The sequence below is a fragment of the Fopius arisanus genome, unplaced genomic scaffold (genome assembly GCF_000806365.1).
Source record: "Fopius arisanus strain USDA-PBARC FA_bdor unplaced genomic scaffold, ASM80636v1 scaffold00034, whole genome shotgun sequence".
NCBI classification, from domain to species: Eukaryota; Metazoa; Arthropoda; class Insecta; order Hymenoptera; family Braconidae; genus Fopius; species Fopius arisanus.
The window spans coordinates 1193874-1206231 of record NW_011887773.1 but is presented as its reverse complement, the minus strand read 5'-3'; the positions used below and the strand labels follow the sequence as shown (position 1 = coordinate 1206231).

The 12358-nt window shown below is 35.0% G+C and overlaps 2 protein-coding genes across 3 annotated transcripts in view; both read left to right on the top strand.

Moving 5' to 3' along the window:
* Window positions 1-5062, top strand: part of LOC105266009 (protein tramtrack, beta isoform) — a gene marked incomplete in the record, with an annotated part of 10537 nt that extends 5475 nt beyond the window's left edge. Inside the window, 6 exon segments of the mRNA XM_011303886.1 lie at window positions 428-498; window positions 1681-1921; window positions 2175-2551; window positions 2742-2972; window positions 3583-4084; window positions 4976-5062. Of these exon segments, the coding sequence (XP_011302188.1) occupies window positions 1702-1921; window positions 2175-2551; window positions 2742-2972; window positions 3583-4047 (1293 nt within the window).
* A 1587-nt stretch (window positions 5063-6649) lies between these two features.
* On the top strand, window positions 6650-11893 carry Droj2 (DnaJ heat shock protein family (Hsp40) member A4-like). Of its 2 annotated transcripts, XM_011303881.1 has the most exons (6): window positions 6650-6824; window positions 6915-7067; window positions 7886-8069; window positions 8145-8433; window positions 9379-9718; window positions 10007-11893. In XM_011303881.1, exons 3-6 carry the CDS (start codon window positions 7938-7940, stop codon window positions 10434-10436), a joined length of 1191 nt encoding a protein of 396 aa, XP_011302183.1. In that variant the 5' UTR covers window positions 6650-6824; window positions 6915-7067; window positions 7886-7937; the 3' UTR covers window positions 10437-11893. The 2 variants fall into 2 exon arrangements, with proteins under 2 accessions (XP_011302183.1, XP_011302182.1); XM_011303880.1 differs by lacking the exon at window positions 6915-7067.
* Window positions 11894-12358: the final 465 nt, after the last annotated feature.

Below are 12358 nucleotides of genomic sequence, written 5' to 3'. Positions count from 1 at the left end.
GTTACATGAGATTGAGTGGAATTATAAAATGTATGAGGAAAATTGAAAATAAAATGATTTTTATCGGTTCATAAGTGAATTTTAGAATTGATGATTAGTAGTAAATTAACGAGTAGATGCAATTAGGAGTTGCGGTAATTAAGAAATTTCTGTGGAATCAATTGATCGTAGCATTTAAAAAAAAATGACTAATAAAAAAAACTGATTTGATAATTAAATTTCGAGTGGTGTAATTATCTTATAAATATGAAAAATAATTTTTTTAATTCGAATTTTAGAACGAGATAATTACATATTAATTTCAGAAAGGCCCATTTACCTCGTGACATTCGAAAAAACATCAGAAAAAATTTTGGATTTTCTCAAAATTGTCATTTTTAAGGGAGATATGTCTGATTTTATTATTGACGCGCATACTTTATTCCAGGGGCTTTGAATACCAAAGAAATAGGAGTAACACCGGATAAGTTGGAGTGATTGTTTATCGGAACATTGAAGGTGAGTCCATGAATGAACGTGTAATATCGAAATTTTAGTGTACGGGTAAATAGTTTGGTATCGGTATATGGAAGCTTGTGGCAAGCGTGTGCCAAGCGCGGTATTAATAGAAATTTTAGCTGTCGTGTGCGCGGGGTCGCAATGAGGGGCACGAGCCATTAATCGAGCATTAAATATTGCCGAATTGTTCAATTACCCGATATAATCATACGATAATCGACAATTATCCGATTTACACGTGAAAGTTGAAAAAATTAAATCGACACATTTTTATTATTGCTGTTTTTACATGCAAGGGGGAAACCCCACATTGTGTCGTCAAAGAAATTTTCGCTGATACATCAAGTTAAGTATTACGAATTAGAGTGGAATGTCAACGATGAAAACGTTTTATACCGGAAGGCTTCGGTGCATGCATCGGTGCTAATTATAGAAACGGATACCTAATCCAAACTGTTATTCTACAAAACACGTATTCACTGGGTTTGGTGTAAAAATCTCGATTTATTGATTATGTCAATGAGAATTGAAGGTTTGACTGTAATTTATTTCGCAGGGCCCCACCCATCACAGGTATCAGATCAAAACAGATGGAGATGGATGAGAAGAATTCAGCCGGATAATGATCCATAAGAGTTAGAAGGATTGGATTAGAGGAGAATAAATGAGGATTTTAGGGATTTTGGAAAAAAGTGAAAATTGGGGTTTTAAAGGGCTAGGAATGGAAGTTGTGCGGAGGGCAACAACGAAATTATGGATCGAGTCGATGAAACCTCCCTTTTGCGCATGACCACATGGTCCTTGCGTTTATTCTCAACCCCCTTACTCCCCCTCGACCCCCTTTTCTGTCACCATCCACCCCCTTTTTTTTTTACCACCCTCTGCCCTCCATATGCCTCCACTGAATTTTCCCCCTTTTCCTCTCTTCACTCCACGAACTCGAGTTTACAAACACAAGGGGAAAGTGAGACAGCTATTTCGCGCTATTTTCGCGGGAGGAGTTCAACACGTACCGATATTGAAACTAAATTTTCAAAATTCTGTTTTCAGCAATCTAGTATTGAGTGAATGTATGTTTGTAAAATGAATAATTATTTTTAACAAGTTGGGGGAAGTGAGGATTTTGATGGAGCAGTTTTGATTGTTTGGTGATTATTTATTTATTTATTTATTTTTTTTCAGAATTTGCTGAGCAAGTGGAAGATGGGGGAGAAGACTTTTAATTTAACGTGGAATAATCACCTGGCGAATCTCTCGGGATTATTTGAGGGACTTTATAAGAGTGGATCTCTGACTGATACGACACTGGCTTGTCAGGGGGGTATGCTACGTGCACACAGACTCGTTCTGGCAGCCTGCAGTCCTTATTTTGAGAGGGTTTTTAAGGAACATTATGGGGAACAGCCGATCCTCATTCTCAAAGGTACTGGCCACTGAGAAAAAAATTTATTCGTCGAGACAAAACCGTTGATCAGTCATTTGGAATGTAAAATTGGATAAGACCCAGTCGTCATCAGAACATCAATTTTCTTTCCACAGCTTAAATATAATTGGTATTGAATTAATTAATAGTGGGAATTATCGCTGATTTAGAGATTGATGAACGAATGCAGAATGAATTTTTAGGATTAAATGGTGGAGTCTTTTTTTTTTAATTTATGAAATCCATTTTTCAGGTGTTCCAATCGAGGAAATGGAGTGTCTCCTAGATTTTATGTATCGGGGCTCTATAAATGTAGCTGAAGAGCACTTGCCATCCCTGATAAAAACAGCAACGGACCTAGAAATTCGGGGACTCTCTGGGGACCAACGCAGCGTTGACAGCAATAGCTACTCCAGGGTTGAATCCAGGGGTCAGGGCTGTCAGGTGGAGACTAGATTGCATCAGATGGAGTTCAGGAAAGCCCATGCTATTCCATTCCTGTCGAAATCCGGTAGTTCCCTAGTTAGTGATGTCAAGCTGGAGGAGATTGAGGTTGAAGATGACCCCATGATCATGGAGGGACACGAGGACAGCCTCGAGGAACCCCTGCCCCTGGCAAAAGAACAAATCGTATGTTCGCCAGTCATCTAATTTTGTATTTTATTTTATTTAATCATTTAACGAAATTTCAATAATTGTCATTCGAAATTTCAATTTTTGTGTCAAATTTGGGGAAAATATCAGCACTAGCTGATTGTTATTACTCGTATTGTTGAAAAAATGTGTGGACATTTGAGAATTATTTGTTATTCGTTTTCAGAGGCACATACCTCCACCCATGTTTAAACGTCACACTCGATTCGAGGGGCAAAAACGTGGAGTTAGTCGGGTAATGAAAGACAACGAAAGTGCAGAGAGGAGACAGGAGAGTGAAACTTATGACAACGAATCTGACATTATGAAGTCTGGAACGTTCAATAGCAGTCAGGATCCGACAGTGCCAGCTATACAGATGAATGAAGACTCGATGGATCCAGGCAGATCGAATGGAGTAAGAAAATAGAACGATTTTTTTAATTAATTTGAAAAGGAGAACTTATGAAATGACACATTCTTCTTGTGGGAACAAAGACACTCTAATTGTAAGTTAATTAATTGAAAATTTAAGGAATTGTTCATGAGAATTTTGGAGTCTCATCGATTCTCATGGAATGATTGAACTGATTGAACTGAAATTCAGATTTCACTGGGGCTTTCATTAAATTAGAAATCTTTGGTTGTAGCTTTATTTAAATAAAAAAGATTATTAATCCAAATAATTGGATCATATAAATGGAAATAATTATGAAATATTATTCTGTTTCTTTAATTTGCGTATTTAAACATGGAAAAACGATGGAAAAAAAAAAAAGAAAACTTGAAAAATAGAAAAAAATTTTCAATTTCTTCACTACTAAATCGTTTTAAGCTAATATCTCGGAATTGAAGGAAGATCTCAATATTTCGATGAAAACATTTTTCAAAGATAAAAAAGAGAGCTACAAAAAATGTCTCTATAAAAATATTTCTATCTTCCTCCATTGGCAATATAACAGCGAATATCATCGATATTTCGATGAGTACCTCGAATTTGACTGACAAAAATATTCTGAATTCTCCAGGACTCACCGTTGGACATAAATATGGAGGAAATAACAAAAGGGCCTGACATCAAAGAGGAATCGGTGATAAGTAAAACCGTAAGCAATTCCGGTAGCACTCCGAAAGATCGTAAAGCACAGGCGAAGAATAAAGCACAGTACAAACCATTTCCCTGTGATCTCTGTACCCTGGCATTTACCCGAGCTTCACACCTGGCACGACACCGAAGAGTTCACACCGGAGAGCGGCCCTTTGCCTGCAGTCTATGTCCACGTATGTTTGCACGTCAGGACAAACTGAAACAGCACTTGGACTCACATCTCCAGTGGCCAAAGAGGAAAGCCCTAGGTATTAGTGCAGCACATCAGCAACAGCACCAGCACGCAGCATCGAGTTTAATTTGCAAAGGAAAACGTGGAAGGCCAAGAAAGGTGAACACGAGAACATCTATAATTCGCGAAGAGCCGGCAGGACGTGACGACTGAAAAACCCCCCTGGGACGTCGGATCGTGACTGCGACCGGTAACAATCCGCGATAAAAAATTCATTTTTTTTTTAGAGCTTTCGATATTTTTGCCTGGAATCAAGGTTACACCCTTAAATATTACGAATACATAATATCATGGGATTAAATGTCACAATACAAGATATTACGAATAAACAAAAATATTACAGCACTAAATAATGGAAAAGAATAATTACTTGCGCATTTACTTCCATCATTCGATTCATTATTCAAAAGATATACACACGGTTACGGAAATATGTGTGTCAATATTATAAAAAATATCAGTACTAGTTCCACGACAAGTGAATGATAACGGAAATTAAATTCCCTCGTATACCAGAAATTTTTGTATCCCAAATATAATGCTATAACACAATACTATAATTATTACCAGAAAATTTCAATTCTAATGATAAATTTTCTATAACGTTTTGCCCTATAATATTTTTCGAGGATAATATTCTCTCCCATAATATTTTGGAACAGTACTTTGTTTATTAATATTTAAAGATGTTACCGGAGTAAAAATTCACCCGAGGCTTTCCTGAAAACTCCTGCCGCCATTTTTTCTCTATTGAAATCAAAATATTGATTTATTACTTCGTTATTAAAATATTAAAATATTAAAATACGATTACAGAACCGAGCGCTTGATATTCCGTAATTTTCAAATCCCGAGGAATCGAAATGAAATCTCTTGTAATTAAGACTTGGCAAGAGTGATTCCTAGATTCCTCTGGGACTTGAAATTTGGAAAAGTAAAAAGTTCAAAAGCTCAGAGTCCAAATAGATTTAGTGTCCAACACTGATTAGAGCAACTTCTTTATGCCAAGGAGTTAATAATAAATAATAGTTTGATGTGTTATTGATATTCTGTTGACTAAATCATGATGAAATTATTCTAGGTTTCGGTAGGACATTCCGCGATGGAAGAGATCCTAAAATTCGGAGAATTCAGCTCGCTGCTGAATAAATCATCATATTCAACGGGTAAAAATGGAGAAGCCGTAGAATATGATTATGATTCGAGAGAGGATGGAATTGAGGACCTGAGATCTGTCAGAAATGACAGTCGGGATTTTCAAGTTGATACTGAAGTGAACATCGAATAGATCAATTGTTCGGGTACAGTTTCATGTTTTATTTATTCGTAAATTGTTGTTACATGGAGAGGAAACAATTAGTACACTTAATGGGAGCATCTTTGGGGTTGATGTACGTACCTGAAATTAATGGTTTAAAAATGATGGAGACAGTTCATTGATAAGAGGGAACTTGACCAAAATTGTTCTGAGAATTATTTGATCTCTGAATGAACCAAAGAAATATTAGAAGATATTTTGTCATACGCCATAACGTCAAGTACAAATCTTCAAATACTGAAATAAATTACATTATTTGTAAGTGTGTGTGGACGTGAGATTTTAAATAACTCTAAATCTCATTCGTAGAGAGATGATAAATTTTCCTTCAATCGAATAATCGGTGGAATATTTTTTAATTTTTAATTATTTTCAGTTTTAAATCGCTCTTGGGCGTTTGTTGTTGTTGTAAAAATACATTTTGTTGATTACACATGATTATTGTTGGTTACATATTAAGTTGCAGATATTAATTCATTACTCGTCGTGAAGGAAACGTGCAATTACACGATTAGTGTCATTACCATGTCACTTAGATCATTTGTGTTTTAGATTAAGAGAATGTGGAGGAATTAGACGAATTTTTCAGGAGTTTCATTGATTGATGTGCAATTATTGGTAAATCGACGGACTAGGAATACGGATGGATTTCATATCGTATTGTATAATTGTGTAGTACGTGTAAATAAATTATAAAAACAATGATTCTCGATTTATTTTGTCATTCAATTTTTCACTTTTGGAGACTAATATAAAATTCAACGGATATTCTACCGATTAAATTTCTTTTAGAGGATCAAAACCTTGAATTTTACTGATGACGCAATTGAATCATGAATAGTAAGTATGACGTCATTGGATTGTAAATTTTTTATTTTTAAAAATCTCGTAAAACCCGTCATCTTCATTTTTTTGTAATCATCACATTCGAAGGAAAGTCGAACCTCTGGAATGTACAAGTCATTTCGTTTTCATAAACACCTGAAATTTAAATCAGCTTTCAAAGGCGGGAATTTCAATTCCAAAAATCTCTCAATCAATCGGTTTTCAGTCAAATATTTCACAATTACTTTACAATTCTATTATTTTAAATTAATTATGAAAAATCTCCAAATCAGATCATAGAATCATCAATAATTACATTTTTTTTTAATAAATTGATATTATTTATCAATCATACACATTTTTTTTTCATCTCAGTCTGCAATAATTACGTAATAATATTAATATATTAATATATTAATACTTTTTAATAATTTTTATTGAAAATAAATTTATAATCAATTAAATGCCCGAGTGTTGGTATAAATCATGGAATTTTGTTGTTTCACATAGATTGGTTTTTATGTGGATTTAAATTTTGGCGCGGTTTTTCCTAGTGACATCTGAAGGGCATAACAGTTGCTAGTGCTGTTGGGGATCCGTTTTGAAAGCCAATTAGTCTCGTTCACCGCCCATTCGACGTCCATTATCCACCGAGAACTTTCGAGAAACGGAGGTGTAACTGCAGTCGAATATCTCGCAGTCATATTGTCGATGTAAACTCACTCCAATCAATTTCCCGACGTTATTCGTGGTGCATTGAAGTAATCAACTATCAAATCGTTACCAGGTAAGTGGAGATCAGTGAACGTCACATTTATCATGAATTACCGAGGGAAAATCAATACATCAATGAAAAAAAAAAATTCCATTTTTTCAGCGAGTTATTTGTCTCATCTAGTCGTTCGAACTCAACCATCAATTGCGTTTCGTAATTAAATTCGCCACTTTATTCCATACAAAATCCACTTGAAGGTTGTCATTCACCTATAGATATAATCCCACGTTGACGAATCAAATCGACTCTAAAAGGGTACAGTAATTTGCATTGTTGATTAGAATTCAATTATAATGTAATTATGTGCAGTATTACGTGGGCTGGGATTTGTTCTATTGAAAATATCTTGAATTTTTGAGTTCACGTGTGGAGTTTATTTGATTTTTTAATCAATGCCCAGACCTTCTGGCGTGGCTTTGAGTTTCACATGAGAAAGAAAACCACAACGTGCTCCATCCAAATGCTTTTTTCCATTGTCAGTCGTTTATTCTGTGGATTTTATCGTCTACAATTGGAATTTTTTGAATTTCGTTTTGTCCGAGTGAATGGTAATTTTCTGCTCGATGTCAGGTTGAAAATTTTAGACTAGAAAGGCTGATTCCAATGCCCCGACGCTAACGTCCGCCATTTTCGTATAATGCTAATAAATTCTCGGTTGCTACCTTCGATAAAATCTCTAAAATTTTGGCTTTGGTGTTCCATCATTGTCTCATGAGATCAATCTGTCTGAAACATTGTTTACAATTCTACTGCTTTTTTCCTTCCTATTTCGATTATTGAAGGAGATATTTATTTATTGAGTGACTTGACACACATTTGCAATCATTATATACTTGCTCTTGTTCTAATTTCTATTGCGAGGGGAAAAGTGAACTTTTGGGTGTATTATCCATGAATTTCAACTAATTGTAAAAATTTATGCGTTGCGTTTTCACTGATAACAAGCCTTTTGTGGTTTTGTGGTTTTCTTTCTTACGAATTATTCTGAATTCTAGAATGTGGTCTGTAATAATTAGTTAACGGAGTGCATTAGGTACAAGTGAATAATATTTTTGTCTATTATACTGTTGTAGTTTCTGAAGAAAATTCCAGTTTTTTGGAGGCACTGAGACCATAGAGAGCAAGATGGTGAAGGAAACGACTTTCTACGATATTTTAGGGGTTAAACCCAACTGTCCGCAAGAAGATCTGAAGAAAGCCTATAGAAAATTAGCTCTTAAATATCACCCTGATAAGAATCCAGATGAGGGTGAGAGGGTTAGTATTGATTGATGAGTAAAATTGATGAATTTAAGGTGAACAATATTTTGAGTGATTGAAATTTTATTTTAGTTCAAGCAAATTTCTCAAGCATACGAAGTCCTTTCAAATCCGGAGAAGAAACGTATTTATGACACTGGAGGAGAGCAGGCTCTCAAGGAAGGTGGAATGGGCGGTAGTTTTTCATCCCCAATGGATATATTTGATGTATTCTTTGGTGGTGGTGGAAGTGGCTCACGTAGCAGAAAGTATAAGGGAGATAATGTTGTCCATCGATTGTCCGTTTCACTCGAGGAACTCTACAAGGGTACCACCAGGAAGCTTGCATTGCAGAAGAGTATTATCTGTGATAAATGTGAAGGTGAGAAACTGTTTCTTTTGTCTGAAGACATCGTAGAAACCACTCCTGTAGTTGCAAAAAAATAATGATAAAGAGGAGGAGATATTGTTATATGGTAAATCCAGATACTTGATCCAAAGGATCTGTCAGGTTTACCGAAAATCAATTAAAAATACGGAGTTTAACATCGGTAACATTTGAGATTCCATTTTGATTCGGTATTGTTATTCATTGTCAAACGCATTATTTTTCTGTGAACTTGGCGGATCCCTTGGAGTGATTTCCCCACCATTTGAAACCCAAATGTAGAAATATTTAGCACTAATAAGATAAAATACAATAAAATAAGAAAAAAGTAAATGAAGTTTTTTACGAACAAGTTCTGTTATTCGTTGATTGGGAAAAGGATGTGTAAGAAATTCTTGATGGAGTAATTTTATCACTGAAATTCGATTTTAATTCAATACTGATTTCCGCATTAATTCTTCATTCTTCTAACTAAAAAATTAAAGACGAATATTAAAATTACTGTAAAATATTGTGACTCACAAGTTTTCAGGGTTTAGTGACATCATCTCAGTTTTAATAAAAAATTATAAAAATTCCCAGTGAAGAGTTAAAAATAGGGATTATCTCAGGAACCATAAATGAGGATGAAAAAATTCTTTGAAAATTCTTAGAATAGGCGGGAGAGTATTCTTCAATTGTTGTGACACGAACATGTATTCATCATATCTCTGTGAAACACCGATAATAACTTCTAAAAATTTGTATCCACCACCGAGATTTCTGCAGTCTAATACCTCATAGAATGACAATTTAAGAGCTTGTCATTAATTTTCCTGATAAATTTCGTAATTGTACTGGCACGTACTGAGTAGTACGTAAATTATCGAATTATGAAGACGAATGCTAATGCACATTAACAAAACAAAGGAGAATTAATAATATTTTATTTTCAAATAGGATACGGTGGAAAGAAAGGCGCGGCGCAGCAATGTAGCACCTGTCATGGTACTGGAATCGTTGTACAGATTAATCCAATTGGCCAAGGAGTTGTTCAGCAGATCAGGGGATCCTGCGGCAACTGTGATGGAAAGGGAGAGTACTTTTTCACACGGGATCGTTGCAAGCAGTGCGCTGGAAGGAAATTAATGAGGGAGAGAAAAATTCTCGAGGTGCATGTTGACAAGGGTATGATCGATGGGCAGAGAATAGTTTTCAGTGGTGAAGGTGATCAAGGGCCTGGACTGGAGCCTGGCGATATCGTCATCATTCTTGACGAGAAGGAGCACCCTATATTCAAGTGAGCACCAACCATTATTTCTCTTTTATTATCAATAATTATAATCTGTTCCTCAATTACCGAAATTTTCTTCAATCTACATTAGTCGCTTTATCACAAATTATCAAAATTTATCCACTAATTTTCCCGTTTCATTATGAATTGATTATTTAATAGTTTGCGAAGTGAATATTTCAGGTTTTCTCATTTTTTAAAATTAACTGACATTAAAATTGATGACGTATGCAATTTATAAAAATATTTTAGGGATGATAGAAGCAATAAATGATTGTTAAAAATGAATTACAGACGTTCAGGCCATAATCTCCTCATGACAATGACTCTGAACCTGGTGGAGGCACTGTGTGGATTCCAGAAAGTTGTACGTACCCTGGACGATCGAGATCTTCTGATAACATCACTCCCTGGTAGTGTCGTAAAGCACGGTGATCTCAAGTGCATTAAAAATGAGGGAATGCCAATCTACCGTGATCCATTCACACGTGGAAAACTCACAATTCACTTCACCCTTGAGTATCCAAAAACAATTGATTCAGCAATTGTAACGAAACTTGAGCAAATTCTCCCACCGAGAGAGCAAATAATGATTCCGGATGGAGCTGAGGAGGTAATACTTGAGGAGTTTGATCCAATAGCTGATGCCCAGGAGCAACGAGATCGTGGTGAAGCGTATGACGAGGACAAGGGATCGTCCCGAGTCCAATGCGCAACGAACTAATTTCAAATTTGTAATAATGTCAACGCAAAATACAAAATCGAGACCACTTTTTAACTCCAGAAGATAAACCAACAAACAATAATGAATCGATGATCCAAATAATTATCCTGACGAGTGATTTATGTATTGAGTCGATACAAAAGTTATAGGCAATCCAGGATCTAGGTCATAATTGTTAGAAGATATTCAACTGAAATTAGATGATATTCAACTGACGATTTCACAGCTGAGGGAATTCAAATAATTGATAATCTGCCGATTCAATGATAAAAGTAAAAGACTAGTGCAAAAGTAATGAATACTTCCATCGACTGGAACTCCAATGAATTATTGACAAACAAATTATACGAAAAAGGAATAATACCTCTAAAGACGATCAGTCATAAATTGGCGTATTATACTGGCAGTATTCGCAGCTAAAAATTGTCATTCACACAGACTAAATACTATTCAAAAAACTGCAGACTCATCTATATTTTTTCCTCAGCTGTTGCATTAAAATCGAAGACACGAGGGATAAAAAAACTGTGAACAATCGCTTGTCATGACTTAATCGCGAATGGCATCAAGCCAAGTTGGCTTTGCTCCTTACAAAGTCCACGACTAAACTGTAGAAAATACCACAACAAAATGTGCACTTTACATTATGGAAAACAATATTAGATGAATTAATTGAATTTCAATAAAACAGAGGATTAAATAACAACAAATGATCAATGGATTAATAGTACTCTGCATCTTCGAATTGATCCCATCACCGATTATTGGATGTTTCTTCCACATGTTTAAATATCATTTTGGAATTGTCACTGAAATTTTAGAATCATGATGACTCAGCTATGTCGTCCGATAGGTTTTTCTCTTCTCCTTTTTTTTGGTACTTTTTAAGTATAGAATTAAGGAAAACAAATAATAATTGTCGCTCGGCGGTAATTCTGCCAATTATCGGTACCCTAGATTCTTTCTTTTATAGATACAAAGAAAAAATAATGAAATAACTGGAGAGTGGATAAAGATATTTTTAGGCGAGGCTTTTATCATTGGAGTAAGAACACTTGACTAGCCGCTGAGCTTTAATCATAGCGTGAAAAATCATTAATTTAACTGCAAGAATGGTCATTCATTCCAAGGTCGGCCGAGGTCTTCATGTAATTAGAAATTAAATAGTTTAACTCATGTCGTGGAAAATGATAAAGAATCAGTCGATTGTTAAAAAGTTTTCCAGAGTGAAATTGAGTGAAAACCATTGTAACTATATAAATACTTTGTACTCGTTACACCAATTATTTATCAAGAGTCACGAATACATTGTATACTGCGTACATTAATGAGGACGATGTTACGATTTTTTTTTTTCTGTCGTAAAATCATCATTTGAGGACTGAGGGAGTTAAACTAAACGAACGTCAACTGATAAATATCTGTAATCTATTAAATGGAGAAAATGCAATACTGTACTATCGTATTAATTATTCCTTCTGATAGTTATATTCGTGGCTGGTCGAGAATACGAAATAGTTTTGCGCTTGTCTTCGAGTCCTTTAGCACAGATTTATTTTTTTGAATTTGTAAACGCTAGAAATTGTCTAGAATTTATTTATGATTCACAGATTATTGGTTTTTTTTTTGTAGCTTCGAGCACATTTGCGGCAACTGAGTAAATAGACGTAATATTTTCATTACTTTTCCATTATTTAATTTTAGTATGGAGTATTGGCGATGCTGTTAGATCTGAGATGCTAATAAAACTCGTTCACATGTACAATAAATCCATTTTCGATTTTGCGCAGCGGATGCAGTTTCTTTTTCATTTTTTTTTTTGCCAATTTCCTCTGGAGTCGGATTCATTATTTTATTATCGCTGACGACTAATTATTTATCTCTTCGTTCTTCTCAATGCTCATTGCATATTCTGGAACCAG